This window comes from Medicago sativa, chromosome 8, assembly GCF_051527215.1.
Source record: "Medicago sativa cultivar Bolivia chromosome 8, Bolivia_mono, whole genome shotgun sequence".
In the NCBI taxonomy this organism is placed as follows: domain Eukaryota; kingdom Viridiplantae; phylum Streptophyta; class Magnoliopsida; order Fabales; family Fabaceae; genus Medicago; species Medicago sativa.
In genome coordinates, this window is record NC_140756.1 from 6,868,796 (window position 1) to 6,885,575 (window position 16,780).

The 16,780-nt window shown below is 32.7% G+C and overlaps 2 protein-coding genes across 2 annotated transcripts; both read right to left on the bottom strand.

Moving 5' to 3' along the window:
* Positions 1 to 6,326: 6,326 nt before the first annotated feature.
* Positions 6,327 to 9,245, bottom strand: LOC146896517 (NADPH-dependent oxidoreductase 2-alkenal reductase-like). Its single transcript, XM_085736125.1, has 5 exons — positions 9,005 to 9,245; positions 8,184 to 8,361; positions 7,455 to 7,621; positions 6,979 to 7,061; positions 6,327 to 6,854 (listed from the first exon to the last, which is right to left on the bottom strand). Exons 1-5 carry the CDS (start codon positions 9,230 to 9,232, stop codon positions 6,476 to 6,478), a joined length of 1,035 nt encoding a protein of 344 aa, XP_085592251.1. The 5' UTR covers positions 9,233 to 9,245; the 3' UTR covers positions 6,327 to 6,475.
* Positions 9,246 to 12,014: 2,769 nt separating this feature from the next.
* Positions 12,015 to 15,773, bottom strand: LOC146896518 (NADP-dependent alkenal double bond reductase P2-like). The gene is made up of 5 exons (XM_085736126.1): positions 15,520 to 15,773; positions 13,980 to 14,157; positions 13,425 to 13,591; positions 12,775 to 12,857; positions 12,015 to 12,642 (listed from the first exon to the last, which is right to left on the bottom strand). The coding sequence occupies exons 1-5, from the start codon at positions 15,745 to 15,747 to the stop codon at positions 12,264 to 12,266; spliced, it is 1,035 nt and encodes a 344-aa protein (XP_085592252.1). The 5' UTR covers positions 15,748 to 15,773; the 3' UTR covers positions 12,015 to 12,263.
* Positions 15,774 to 16,780: the final 1,007 nt, after the last annotated feature.

Consider the following 16,780-nt stretch of genomic DNA (forward strand, 5'->3'; position numbering starts at 1 on the left):
TTCCATGTCTTTAGAAACCACCCTTTTGTCACTTCTCTCCAAAACCTTCCTTTTTGAAGTGTCTCCAAAACCACTTTTAATCATTTCAAATTATTCCCTTCACATAAAAACCTTTCACCATTCCCAACTTTCCCTCTCTCTCACGTGTTTGGCTATTTTTTCCCATCATTAGCTTTTATTAATTATTTGTATTTCTTCCCTCTCTTATGTTTTAAAAAAAAAAAAAACTTTTGTCCTAAAAATACAACATTTCCTCTTCCTCTCCTTTCCTTTCTCTTCTCTCCATTTTTTTTCTGCAAATGGCAAAAATGAAAAATGCATCCATGCTATCACTCAATGTTGAGGACGAATCACCACCATCTCCGCCGCCATCTTCACCCTTTTCTTGATGTTGCTCGCATTTTTCTCACCTCACCAACATTTGATCCACAAATTCACAAACCCACTTCTTCCTCTCCTTTACCTGAAGCTAGCCACTTTGGTTCTCTTGATGCGTCTTTTGCTAACACAAACTCATCTAACTCTGATGGTCGCCCTAAGGCACCTTCTGTGCATTCTCATGTTCCTACTTCTAGAAATCTTATGGTTGAAAGAGGACCTACCATTTCTTATGTGATTCAAAACTTGGTTGGATTACAACAAACTATTGCTAGCTATGGTATCCGTCAAGTTGTTATGGACAATTGGATATTGGGAGATTTCTTACATGCTGTTGCTCCAAATCTGCCACCTCCTTTTCTACCTGATGTTGCTTATCCCATCCTGCCAGTGTCTACTGCTCCTACTCCTACTCCTGCTCCTGCTCCTGAACCCTCTGATCAAGCTCCACCTCCAGCCTGAGGCTGAGGCTAAGCATTAACCACCCCCTCACTTTTTTTGTTGCTGACAAAGGGGGAGAATTATCTTGAAAAAATTTGGTCTCTGCTGTTTGCTATTTATTTTCTTGCTTTCTCAAAATTGCAATCAGTCTGCAATTCGTGCTTGTATAAACAGTTGTTTATTTTAAACTTTTGGAAAACTAGGTAGCACTTAGTTTTTAACTCCTTTTGAAATTTCCAGGATCTTTTTTTTAAGCTTAAACATGGTGTATGTAGCAAATTGATCCTCTGAAATTTTAATATTATGCTTATGCTAATCTTTATGAATCATGAACTATTATGATAAATGAAATGAATGATTCTATGCCTTTATCTTTACATCTTATAATCAAATCATATTAATTTGTATGCATAAATTGAGGGGGAGCCCCAAAATTAACATGATGCATAAATTAAGGGGGAGCTTTTATTCTAAACCTCCTTATGCAATTTTAATTTCAAGAAGTTTGTCATCAATCAAAAAAGGGGGAGATTGTTGAAGCAAAAATCCCTTTGAAATTGTTTTTAAATGATAAACAAACTCTTGTATTAAAATTAAGATTATAATTTTATTTGGTTATTTAATGTGTGCTCTTGAGTGAATTTTATTAAGGATAGGAAAGTCCAACTCTCACACATTGTTAAAACCATGGATGATTATGCTCAAACTCAAATGAATATCGATGATTATGCTCAAGCTCAAATGAACATTGTGAACAAGCTCAAGCTCTCATAAAGCATTAGAGTTGGTAATTCATTATTAATCAAGAAAGGTTAATAAAGCAAAATCACAAAGGAAAGCCATGCGCTAATACAAGGGAAAATTATCTTTCAGTCATGTGCTAATCATTTGGTAAAGTTAAAGATGATGACAAAGCCCTAGAGTTGAATCTTGATGAGCAAGCAAGCAAAATATCTTAAAGAAACAAGACTTGGTGACCAAGTGTGCTAAAATAATTAAATAATGATGCCTTAGAGACTAAGAAATACAAAGACATTAACAGCAATACATCTTGGAGAACAAGCATGAAACAGCTGTAAAAAGAAAAGATCTTTTTACTGTTCATGTACTTTTCACTGTTCACACACGCTCCTGGTACAAAGACAAGCTCAAGCTCTTAGTGTTAAATGTTGAGGTCGAGGCTGACAAGCTCAAGCTCAATGTACAAAAGTATGGGACAATGGCATATTTGCAATTCCCATCAACAGCAAGGGTCTTTACACAAGAATGAACAGCTGCAGATATTGAAGGGTGAAGGCTGGCTATAAATAGAAGCTTTCTCTCAACAAAGAAAGCATGAATTTGAAATACAATCTCAAGTCTACAAACAAGCAAATTCATCAAACAATCTCAATATCAGAAAATACTCTTACAGTACCAAATCATATTGTTGGATCATCTTTTTAAGAGTATTACAAATTACAATCTCTCATTCTCTTAGTAGCTTGAAAGTTGTAACTAGATCCAAACATCAAATCTTATTTTGATTGTATATCCTCTTGACTGTAAAATCTTGAGTGATAGTGTAAGCTTGCTGAAGCTAATAATATCAGTTGTGTAAGCCTGGTGAGGCTAAGAGAATACATAGTGGTACAAGCTCAGCCTCTGTAAGAGCTCGAGCTTGAGTGTAAGCCTGTGAGGCTTAGAGAATACATATTGTTTTGCACATTGCAAAAAGGAGGAAGAAACTCCTGATAACTAGTGGATAATCTCACAAAGCTGTGGGGACTGGACTAACCCATATTGAGGGAACCAGGATAACTTCTCTGTGTGATCTCTCTTAAACTCTACTCTTTACTTTCTGCCTTGCTTACATTTTTATTGTTCTACTAACCATTTCTTTCCAAAGCACGATAATTTTTAAAGGGTCACTATTCAACCCCCCTTCTAGTGACATTTACTTCAACTTCAGTTAAAGCTTCTGCAACCTCTGAATCTGGTAATGAACATACTTGCAAACAACAACACCAACGATAAAAAAGCATGCGGTTTGGTTTGGTTCGGTTGATTTTTAAAAAGTCATCCAAACCAAACCAAACCAAACCAATGCGGTTTGGATTGGTTCGGTTTGTGCGGTTTATCGCGGGATAAAAAAATATTATATTAACTCTAATATTGCCAACTTGTTACAAAATAAACATAGGGCATTTTATTTTGATGTTTATATGATAAAATATTAGGTAAAACTTATATCAAAATAGGTAAAATTAAGAAGAAACATAAGCATGAAACAAATTATTGGGAAGTAAAGAAAACAATTTCATCACTGGAAATGAATTGAAAGAGATGGAAGAGAATTATAATCGAACCTGATGGTGCAAAGATGGAAAAATCGAATCAAAAGAGATTATTCTTGAGCTATGTAATTGGGCTAGTACATATTTAAGTAATATTAATTATTCTTGCGGTTTGGTTTGGTTTGGTTTGGTTTGGTTCGGTTGCTGAGATGCAAACCGCAAACCGAACCGAACCGCGCGGTTCAGTGCAAAAGTCATCCGAATTCATTCGAACCAAGTGCGGTTTTTTGCGGTTTTGGTTTGGATTGGTTTGGTTTGCGGTTTTTCTATTGGGTTGGTTCGGTTTTGAACACCCCTACCACCAACACCTTACTAGCACTCTTAAAATTCACAATAGATCTTAGTGCCTTTTGAATAGTGGCAGCCGCATCAACATCAGTCCCCTCAAAACATTTCTTATTTCTAGCACACCATATCTCATAACACAAGGCCAGGACTTGGACTATAAGATCCTCATCGACATCAATAATATTTTCCTCTAACCACTTATGAAAAGGAACATACCTGGAATCATGCGAATTAAATACCACACCTAAAGAGGAAGCAAACCATATCTGTTTTGACCAATGACACTCCATAAAGAGATGTAAAAAATTAACAAAATTAATGACAAAGATTGATTAACCAAATCACCCTTTGAAATATGTCTATAAATTTTTCATATGGGTTATCATAATTTTTTTATCGGAACTTCAATCACCCTTCTTTCTATTATGTTTAATTTTTTTAACCTTTGTTCTTCGTAGTTCTTTGCAACCACATGAAATCCAATCACGGATTGTTCACATGTGGTTTGTGAAAGATATAAACAAAGACAATCTTCCTTATTGTAAGAGATACATTCCAACTTATTTTGTTAATTATTGCATATTTTTATTGATTTGAGGCTTATTATAGGTGGTATGTTTTCTTTCTATCTCCATCTATTTTTAGACTCTCTTTGCCTCTCTTTTATAACATTTTTTCTTCTTCTTTAGCAAGAGGTGATATATGTGAGTTGTTCTTCGACCAACTATTCTTTGATTTTGACTAAATTTTATTGATTTGTTATATTTTTTCAGTTATGTAGATTGATTCAAAGATCGAAGCTCGAGACTAAAAGAATTGAAGTTGAATACTAAAAAGATTTGTAGAGTTCCTCTAAAAAAAAATATACGATTGTATATATGACAAAAATAATTAAAGTTGTATTTTTTTTTTACGCAAAATTGTATATTTTAATGAAGGTTTACATTTGCAGAATTGTATTTGTATTAATGTCAGGATGTGTATTAATTCAAATAATAACAAGTGTCCCAAAAACACTCTATAAAGATCATAAATGATAAATAAAAACTGTTATTTTTATCAATATTATAATCACACAATTTTTTAATATAAACTTACTACTATAAGTATTTTAATCAATACTCTATGACACCCGTCAGCTTATTCCATAGATAATGTGTTTTATAAGTTGTCTAACTTATATTTCATTCGGGGTTATGATTATATCAATTCATCCATTAAACATAGAATTCCTCCAATCCATTATATAGCTTTAATGGATGAATATCCATCCAATCCATTTATAAAAATATAATTCACTCGTCTCTAATTATAAGACTATTTAAAAAAAATGTTTGTTTTCAAATAGGGTAATAGTCATTTTGATCTTTGAATGTGTAACGTGTAGTCACAATAGTTCATCAAAATAGTTCATCAATGTATCAAAATTTCAAAATAGTCATTGATTGTGCATTTTGTTAGTCAAAATAGTCTCCGATGCTAAAATAATCCCTCAATACTCACAATAACTCATTTCACATAGAAACTGATATGACAATAAGTAAGTACTTATGAGGACTTATATGACAAAATTAGCGAAGTATTGTAATGTCATGACCGATTTTGACCAACGAAGTGCACAATCATGATCTATTTTGAAATTTCCATACATTGATGGACTATTTTGCCTACTCGTTACACATTCAGAGACCAAAATAATCATTACACATTTTTAAATATATGACCATCTACAAATTTCTAAATGCATTAATTACTCTTTTAGTATCGATTGTCTTAGAATATTAGTAAAAATCAATATTAAATTCATTTATACATAAATGACAATTTAGAAATAGTTTCACACTTTTCAAACAAATTTATCACTATAACAACTTTTCTTAATAAGCACAATTTTCGTAAAATACTCCTACTTTAGGACACGGAGAGAGTATAAAAATTCAAGGGATATTTCAAATGTGACCTATCCAAATGTGGCCAATCAATCCAAATGTGGCCAATCAAGGATGGTTTGGAAAAGAGGAAACGTATGAGTGATCTACAGTCGTATGGTCAACTTATGAGTGAAAAGCATGGTTCACAGCTTATTTTTGGGAAACACTAACGATTGTCTTTGGGTATTGTTTAAAAACTTTAAATAATAGTAAGATTTTATTAAAATATCAATATATTGAAATTTGAAGTGATTAACTTTTTTACGAAATAATATCTAAATTCAGCATCCTTAAACAATGTCTATGAGATATTCGCTAACAAGATCCATTATTTTTTCATGGTAGGTCATGGTTTCCATTGTTCTACTGTCCTCACTCTTCCTTCATTTGGATACCATTATTATACAGTAGGGTACAAATTTGATTTTGTCATCCAGTAAACTTCCCCATCATGATCATGAAAAATTAAGACTAGTCACTAGAATGATAGTGCAACCAGATAAGTCTTCACAGTTCTAAAATCCATCATGTTATCTTAGTTATCTGAAATTAATTTTCTTATGATTTATTAATACTTCAAAATTTACCCATGGATTTACATCTATTTTTAAAGACATGTGTTAACATATATTCAGGGTGTATCACTTCGAAAGCGTGCTATTTTGAACTATGATACACTAACACACACAAACACGACTCTAACACACATATACCCTATTACATAATAGTTTGAAAAAATATAAGTGATTTAATGTACCCATATGTATCATTGTCATGTTGTCGACACAATTCAAACAATGGAGACATTTTCAATCTAAAGTTCAGTGCAACATAAATTTTGATGGAAATTAATATTAAAACATTAAAGTATAGTTAATGACTTAATGGTCCTACTTAAATTCAAATAAAACTTAATTAGGTTATCAATATACTATTAGAAGAAACAACAAAGAAGCATATAATAGAGATTTTATTTATCATTAGATGTCACTAAGTAAGCAATTACAATCAACATTATAGTGAAAGCATTCATTCATACAAAAGGCCATACAAAGAGGGCTTGTTATTCAACACAAAAATCAAGTATGAAAGCATCAGCATTCATTCATGAGCAACAACAAGCACTTGTTTGCCAACATTTTTACCACTAAATATGCCAACCAAGGCTTCAGGGCCTTTCTCAAGACCCTCAGCTATGTCTTCCACATACACAACCTTCCCTTCTCTGATATGAGGCAGGACAAACTCCAAGAATTTGCCGTATAGATGATAGTAATCAACTACAACAAAACCTTGCAAACGAATCCGATTATATATGATATGTGCTAAATTTGTTACACCTTCAGGTTGAGTAAGATTGTACTGTGAGATCATTCCACACACAGGTATGCGACCATGTAGTCTCATGTTCAAGAGTACAGCATCAAGTGTCTTGCCTCCAACGTTCTCAAAGTAAACGTCAATGCCTTCTGGAAAGTGCCTGATTTACACAAATTGATATCCACCGGTTAGTTGAGTGTCTCGTGTTACAAACGCAGTAACTATATTTTTTTATGTCAAACATATCGAACTAAAATTTCTCCCGCAAAACTGTATAAACTGACCTTTTCAATGCTGCATTGAGGTCTTGCTCTTCTTTGTAGTTAATGGCTTCATCGTATCCAAATTTATTCTTCAACAGATCCACCTGGTTGCAAAAGACATATTTAAGTAAAGGAAGATAGTAATTTTGCTGGTAAATGAAAAGAAACAAAAATGGATCTCAGGGGAGTCATTAATCAAAACCCAAACATTAAGATTAGCGCGGCTCTTCAGTTTGGTTAACCATTTCTTCCAGAATTGAAATTTTGTAATAAAATTAGGCTAATTCTAGTGTTTTTGCTACATTAAAGTACTTTCGTAATATAACTGGTGAGCAAAAACGTTGATTGTTGATATTGTATATAAGACAAATGTAAGACACTGAACACGCCTTCGATCAAAAGTGTAGATGCTACACAGTTCAAAACAGTAGGACTTAAAACAGCAGAAGATTCATCATTTATGCAGGCACATATAACAACAGTAATAAGACAAATACCTTCTCTTTACTTCCAGCGCTTCCAACAACATAGCAACCGTGTAATTTAGCAAATTGGCCAACAAGTTGACCAACTGCACCTGAAGCAGCTGAAACAAAAACATTCTCTCCTTTCTTGGGAGAGCCTACTTCAAAGAAACCAGAATAAGCAGTCATTCCTGGCATACCTGCGCTCAAAGAAAAACACAATATGTCAAAAAGGCACACACCAGAATGGAAGAAAACTACATGAATAACATCAATAAACTTTACATAAAAAATCAATAAGATTGCTTGCATGCTAGATGCTTAGGTTCATACTGAAAAATCATAATGTATACTCAAAAAATAGAACATAAAACTGCACATAGGAAAACTATAAACCGAGAAAAGATTATACAGAGAAGTGACTGTAACATATACAAGTGTATTAAGCAATCATCAGTTCCAAATAACTATAAGGCTGGTTTAATATTGGATCTCCTTCAAACCAAAGCCAGCCAACCAAATATTAATGAATAAAGGATCAATTTCAGCTACATAATCTTCATTGATAAAGAGAAGAAAATGGAAAACTATTAACATAGGACCAAACAGCCAGATATCCAAACAACTCTATCACACAACAAACATGCTATAACAATACTAAACAACACAACGTAAAGACTCATTCATCACATGAAAACTCATAACTCGATTGCATTCTTCTCCATAAATCAACATAATAAAGTGAAATTGTTGAATACATACCAAGAATTCCGGTATAGTAGGAAAGAGGAACATCAGTATGCTCAATTTTGAAATGTATGTGTGCTGCAGGGATCAAGCTGTATTCTTCCCAATTCGTTATCCCCCACACTATATCACCTTCCTTATAATCTTTGTGTCCAGATTCCAGAACTTTATACACACCATAACCAGTTATCGGCTGCAATTACAAAAATCATCAGTAGCTGCACAATACAACTTCAATACAGCAATTATTCTATGATCAATTTCAATCTTGATTCCCGACTTTCAAATGAAACTGAAATACGAATAACACAAACTACACATCAAGGGATTTTAAGCACAAATCACATAACCACATCCCAGTATCCAGCACTTCCTTCAAATTCTCAACAAAAATATAATCTCAACAAAATTTTATAGGCATATTTTTTCCAAAAATAATAATTATATAAATATACAAAGTACAATAATCATAACAAACATACAATTTAATCCCAAAAATATTTCTTTATCCCCATAGACACAAATTATTCACCAAAGTCATCAGGAGAATCCGAATTCGTATCTGACTAGAACAATTCTTATTCAGACTTTAATTATCTCTTGGCTGCCGAATTGCGAATTACTAAGACACCTTCCTCCAGGACCCGAGGGTTAAAACAACAAATTAGTCACCAAAAATAATAATTTGCTAAGAAATGAATCATATAAAAATCAAAATTGTAAACCCACTAATAACAAATTGACCCATGTAATGAATAGACCAATTTACACATAAAAAACCCTACTTTAAGGCATAATTTGACAAATACTGAGAAGGGTTTCAGCCATAAACTTACAGATTGAGGAACATAGGCACGTGGATTGATAGAAGCTTTTGGGTCACTCATAAGAGTCCTCATGTAAGGATCACAAGACAAGTAAAGATTTTTAACCAATACAACATCGTTGGAACCTTCTGGAATCTTAAGAGTAATGGTACTGTCAACAATGTTGAGGTCTGATTCTTTAGGAAAACCAGACACATAATGTTTCAGAAGAACTTGTTTGTTCTTTACTTGTGCCATTTTTTGTTATTGTGATTGTTGAATATGATTCTTCAGATTGTTTTATAACAGAAAAAATGTAGGTGTGAAATGTGATTAATGTGTGATTGTGATGTTTTGATTATAAGAGAAAATTCTGAAATATGTGTGTTTCATAATATGGGAATGTGAGTGGATTATAGTCCAATAAATACGTAAGGTAGGACATTAAATTGAAAACTCCGTATCCGGCCTTATAAATTGTACACATTCATTCACTTTTAGTTATTATCGAAAAAAAAAACAGCAGTTCACACTTGTTTGTCAAAAACTAAAACTTGTTCACATTTGGGGTGAGTCAAAGAACAAAAACTCTTCACATTTAAGGGACAAAGCTACACTTAAAAAAAAGTTTAAGAAATAAAGAAGATCTTGATCTCTTAAGTGTAGCTAATAAAAAGTTTAACAAATTGGTTTAGTCCGTTTCTTAGAGGAGAAAATGAATTCTAACTAATAAAAAAAAAACTGATTTGATTCTATTTTTATTATTTACAATCTTTTTTCCATAAAATAAAACCAAACTGATGAATTACAAGATGATTTGATAATTCATCGATTTGATTTGGTTCAATTGTGTCTATATTTTTTAAATTTTAAGAAACTTAGATTAAAAATACAACAACTTTTCCAACAATGTGTAGATTTTTATACTCTTTGAATAATCAGAAACTATATTAGTATTAGGGAGAGTTTTCACCCATTTGAGTATCACAATATTTTAAGAATTAGTCTCTGTAAATTACGCGTGGAGGATACATGATTTACACCAAAAAGAAACTATATCAATAATATAACTAAAAAAAAGAAACTATATTAGTAACATATCAAAATAAATCATAATAAAGTAAAATGAAGTGGTTTGGATCTTACGTGAACAGTTTTAAATGACATTAAACCGATACTCAAACCAATAAAGGTAGAGTTTGACCGGTTTGATTCAGTTTTGACGTGAACATAGAAAAAAAATCGAACCAATTTAATTGGTCTGAGTCATTGGTTTTGCACTTATACCCATAATTTTATTTAAAATGTCGTTGAAACATGCAATTACAATCCACGTTAAAATGGAGAAAGATTGTTGCAAAAGGCATACAAAGAGGGATTGTCATTCAACACAAAAATCAAATGAAAGCATCATCATTTAGTTGCAAGTATGGGTGACAAAAATTGATAAGAGATTAAAACAATTCATTGATCCATTAATAACCCATTAAAAGTCGTTTAAAATAATCTAATTCAATTCATCGACTGAACATAAAAATCTAAAATATAGATTTTTTCTTATAACAGTGACCGGGATGCAGGGCCGTCTCTATGAAATTTGAGACTCGGCTCTCATAGTAAAAATAGGCCCCTAATAGAAAAAAAACACAATTTTTTTTAAAAGATTAATCTTCTATTTAAATTGAAAGTAACACTCGTATAATGATTATTAGCCACCAAAATCAAAATTAGCAATTATTTTTACTAAAGACGTGTTTTTTAACTTAGAAATAGAAACATGAAACATGATTTTTTACTTAAAAATTGAAACATGAAACATGTTTATTTTTCTTTTTTGAGTGGGGGTGAGGATATTGAACAATAATTTTTTTCCTGAGGCCCATCACATTGGGAGACCCAGCTCGGTTGAGCTCTTTGCACTCCCCAAAGAACGGCTCTGCCGGGATGTATAACTTTAATGAATGAATATCCATTTAATCTATTTATTAAAATATATAAAAACTCTAGCGATGCCGGAAACAAAAACCGATGAAGCAGTTATGGCTAGTTATAAATCTATTGAGGTCCGTGTTCTTCTTCGAGTTAATGGTTTCATTGTATCTACCTATTTTTTGTGTCTATCTCTCCCCAAATTGCATCTTCCATTTATTTTTATAAATGGAGAGGATCTTAACCCTAACTAAATGGATTTCTTCGGTTCATTAATCATAATTTTTTTTTTTGAAGTTACAACAAAGCATTCATACCCCAAAATTTAAGAGAACTACTATATTGGTTCCTGCTGGCCGCTACAATTCTCTTCAATTAGGCCAACTACGTATACACTTCTTCCAGAATTGAAATTTTGTAAGATATTTAGTGAACTAAGACCTTGATTGTTGTTATTGTAATTAGGGCAATTTAGAACTATGAATCGCTGACACAAACACAGGACGCGTCGGAAAAAAAAACTGATTGAATGTAATCACATGTATTGTGCGGTGTTGGAGGATACCATACATGTGAACTCAGAAAAGTAGCAAAAATTTTACCTAGATTAATCCAAGCTAAAAATGGTTAGATGACAATGCAGAAAAGGAAGCAAATGCTTTTATTCTCTAACAATAACACTATAAAAGATTACACAGCTCCCTTGATTATCAGGAACACAGTCTCATCATATATTCATAGATATGAAAAAAGATGAAAAGGTGGTACAAAGACAACTAAACTTTCTAGAAAAGATTTGAAAAAATTGACAACATAACAATACATAGGAAAAGCAAATGCTTTCTATTCACGAGCAACAACAACCACTTGTTTACCAACATTGCGACCACTATAAAGGCCAATCAATGCTCCAGGACCATTCTCAACACCCTCAGTTATGTCTTATTTACTAACAAGTTAATCCATGCAGAGACTACTTTACACAAAAAAAAAAAAAAAAAAAAACTTGAAGGATCAAATTTGACATATACTCAACAATGTGGAAGCTTGAGAGGAATGGTACTATCAAGTTGATATGGGAATGGTTCGTAATTCATATACGTAATTACACAAACAATTTAATCTTGAAATAACTTGTTACACACACTATATATACATACCATGTGATATGACGCATTAAAACATTAATTAAAGATAAAAATAAAAATCAGAACAGGTTGGTTCACAACAAAGAACACAAGAGTACCCACCTGAATTTGGATTGCAATTCATTGACAATTTTATTGTGTAGTGGATGAATTATATGGATTTACAATTGGAGTGACTTTAGATGATTGATAAATAGACTCAATTTTCACTCCTAATCACGAGCAACAACAAGCACTTGTTTACCAACATTTTGACCACTAAATATGCCAACCAAGGCTGCAGGACCTTTCTCAAGTCCCTCAGCTATGTCTTCTACATACACAACCTTCCCTTCTCTGATATGAGGCAGGACAAACTCTAAGAATTTGGTGTATAGATGATAATAATTAGCTACAGTGAAACCTTGCATACAAATCCGCTTATATATGATATGTGCCAAATTTGTTACACCTTCAGGTTGAGTAAGATTATACTGTGAGATCATTCCACACACAGGTATGCGCCCATGGAGTTTCATATTCAAGAGTACAGCATCAAGTGTCTTTCCCCCCACATTCTCAAAGTAAATGTCTATGCCTTCTGGAAAGAGCCTGATTTACATAAAATGATATCCACCAGTTACTAGTGTGTCTCGTGTTACAATAAACACGATAACTATACTCTTTATGTCAACAAACAGATTAAACTAAAAAAATTCAACTGCATCACTGTTATATACTGACCTTTTTAATGTTGCATTGAGGTCATGCTCTTCTTTGTAGTTAATTGCTTCATCGTATCCAAATTTATTCTTTAACAGATCCACCTGGTTGCAAAAGACGTACATTAAAGTCAAGGAAGACAATAGTTTTGTTGGTCAATAAAAAGAAACTAAATGGATTGTTGGTAATCATGCTTGTTTTCAAGCTACAATAAAGCATTCCTAACCCAAAAATTAAGAGAAGTACTATTGTTGGTTCCTGCTGGCTGCTAGAATTCTCTTCAATTAGGCTAACTATGTAAACACTTGTAGAATCGAAATTTTGTAATATATTTTGGCAAATTCTAGTAATTTTGCTATATAACAGTACTTTCGTAATTTAAGTATTGAGCAAAGACCTTGATTGTTGTCATTGTAATTAGGGTAATTCAAAACTATGAAGTTCTCACAGAGGACCCGACACGACACTGATATGTTGACACTGATAATAATTTGAGAAAATGAATTAATTAAATATAATTACATGTGTTATGTCGGTGTCGGATACCAGCCATGCCTTTGATCAGAAATGTGAGTGCTAGAGAAATTCAACACAGTAAAACTTAAAAAGCAGAATATTCATCATTTATGTACGAGGCATATGCACATATAACAGCATAATCAGATAAATACCTTCTCTTTACTTCCAGCACTTCCAACAACATAGCAACCATGCAATTTAGCAAATTGTCCAACAAGTTGACCAACTGCTCCAGAGGCAGCTGAAACAAAAACATTCTCTCCTTTTTTGGGAGAGCCTACTTCAAAGAAACCAGCATAAGCGGTCATTCCTGGCATACCTGTGCTCAAACAAAAACACAAAATATATCAAAAAAGCACAACAGAATGGCAGTTCCTAATAAGTATAATGTATACTCATAAAATCAAACATAAAATAGAAGATATCATAACTATAAGACGGGAAGATTATATAAAAGCAATGAACTTTCAGTTCCTAATAAGTACATGGCTCATTCAATATTGGTTCTTTTCCAAACCAAAACAGGGTGAACAAAAGAAGAAAACGGAAAAAGAATGTAGGACCAAACAGCCAGCAGATACTAAACAAAGTAAAGAGTCATTTATCACATGAAAACAACATAACTTAAGGCCTAGATATCATACTCACGTCAAGTGCATTATTGACAACAAAATCAACGTAATAAATTGAAATTGTTGAATACATACCAAGAATTCCAGTATAGTACGAAAGAGGAACATCTGTGTGCTCAATTTTGAAATGTATTTGAGCTGCAGGGATCAAGCTGTACTCTTCCCAATTAGTAAACCCCCACACTAAATCACCGTCCTTATAATCTTTGTGTCCAGATTCCAGAACTTTAGACACACCATAGCCAGCTAGTGGCTGCAATTATGCAAAAATCATCGGTAGCTACACAACACAATTACAATGTTGCAACTATTCTTTGATTAATTTCAATCCCGGCTTAAAAATAAAACTGAAATTTTAATCACACAAGCTACTCATCAAGGGATTTTAAGCCCAAATCACATAACCACTTTCCAATATCCAGCAATTCCTTGAAATTTATTACACAATGCAGATCATAAGGATACTAAGCATGAAGATAGCAATAGCTTGCAGTACAAGTTACAAGATAGTATAGTACAATAGCTTAGTTTTATGTAGTACAATATAGATTAAGCTAATACAATAACATTGTATATATACTTGATGTACCTTCCAAGCTATTGCTATCTTCATGCTTAGTATCCTTATGATCTGCATTGTGTAATAAAATTCTCAACAAGAGAACTCAGGAAACAAACAGAATTTCCTATGCAATATTTTTTGTGAGCTCTAGTTAAAGATGGATCATTCAGGAGAACCCGAATTCCGGTTCTGGCTAGAACAATCCTTGATCAAATTTTACTTACCTCTCGCCTGAACATTGGAATACCAGGGGCCCTCCCCCAAGAATCACAGAGTTAAAGACCAAAACAACAACAACAACCAAACCTTATCCCACCAAGTAGGGTCAACTACAAGGATAAAATTATGCCATAATGTTCTATCACAGACCACATTTCGATCGAACTCATTAATTTGTAGTTCTTTCTTAATAGTGTGTCATATATTTTTTCTAGTTCTTCCTCTTCCTCTATTGATCTGACTATCCTCAATCTGACCTACTCTCCTTACTATAAAATCCACAAGTCTTCTCTCTACATGATCAAACCACCTAAACCTATTTTCCACCATCTTTTCTACCTTAGGTGCTACCCCAATTCTCTTTCTAATTTGTCATTTCTAATCCTATCTCATTTATTCTTACCACACATCCAACGCAACATCATCATCTCGCTACACTTATTTTTTGTCGTGTTGGCTCTTCACCACCCAAATCTATTCCATACAACATCCTTTGTCTTACCGCCGTAAAATTTTTCGTATCACATAAAACACCAGAGACTCTTTCCCATTTCAACAACACAATTTTTTTTTTCTTTAAAATTATTTAAAAAGCACAATACTCGATATAAACACACAATTTCATCCCAAATATCATCTAGTCCATTGACACAAATTAGTCACACACAAAAAAAATTGCTAAGAAATGGATCATACAAAAATCAAGATCCCAAACCAACTAACAAGTTGATCCATGCAATACAGAAACTAATTAACACATTCAAAAGAACTACTTTAAGGCTCAATTTGACATATGATGAAAAGGGTTTGACCCAGAAAAATAAATTGACTTACAGACTGAGGACTATAGTTACGACGATAGAAACAGTTTTCTGGGCTATTCATAAGATTTCTCATGTAAGGATCACAAGACAAGTAGAGATTTTTGAGCAGAACAATATCATTTGAACCTTGCGGAAGCATGAGAGTTACAGTACTTTCAACAATGTTCATGTCTGATTCTTTAGGAAAACCAGACACATAGTGTTTCAGAATCACTTGTTTGTTCTTTACTTGCGCCATTTTAGATACTATGTTGGTTTTTGAATGTTGAATATTTTTTTTGTTGACTAAATTGTTGAATTTGAATTCAATTTATATAACATACAATCAAAGAAAAATCAATCCCTTAAAAAACTCCTCACGAACCAGCGTCTAACCAATGAAATCTCATGGCCGGCAAACACGGGATAGTGTTGGCAGTGGACTTTCATTTATGCTGTGCTACTAAGCCTTTGTAATCTTCTCCCTATTGTATTTGTCGCTAACTTAAGCATTTTCTTTTAATAAACTAACTTAACGATCATGCTAACCATAGAAGCCAAAAGAAGCGACCAAATCTGGATGATATTGAAATGGGAGAACCAATTTCTGCATGGCCGTTCATGATTGGAGGCTTGGTTCTTTTAGTAAAAATAGACCCCTAAAAAATACAATTTTTTTAAAAGAAAAAAAAACTATAATATTATTTTTATTTTATTTATTTAGAGAATAATTATAATGTTTGTTGTTTCCTTCAAAAAAATGTTTGTTGTTAGAACTTTGCGATTTTATACAAGTATATGCCAAAAATTACAAGTGTTCTAAAAAACCAAGAAAAAAAAAAAGTAATATTGTACTTTTATTTGTAAAAATGTAATTAGAAGGAGAAGAAATATTATTGATGACATCAAATCTATTAAAATTAGGCCCAAAAGAGACTCTATCATGCTGAAAAAAAATACAATTGAAAAATAAGACATCTGCCATCCCTAGCCACCAAACATAACACTACCGAGTTTTATCACTAGGCTACGCGTTTTGCATTGTTAAAATTACAATGCTACGCCTATATATTAATATTTTTAGTGTATTGTATATTAATAAATAAATAAAAATTGGGGAGGCCCAACTCTATAGAGCTGATTGCACCTCCTTAGGGACGACCATGAATTTCTGTAAATGAGTAAAATCAAGATCAAAAATGTAATTGAGCCTTATTTTTTTAAAAGTAATGAATGATGCATTGATTTTTTTTTTATTAAGGGGGAAAAAGTAAGAAAAAGACAAAAAAAAA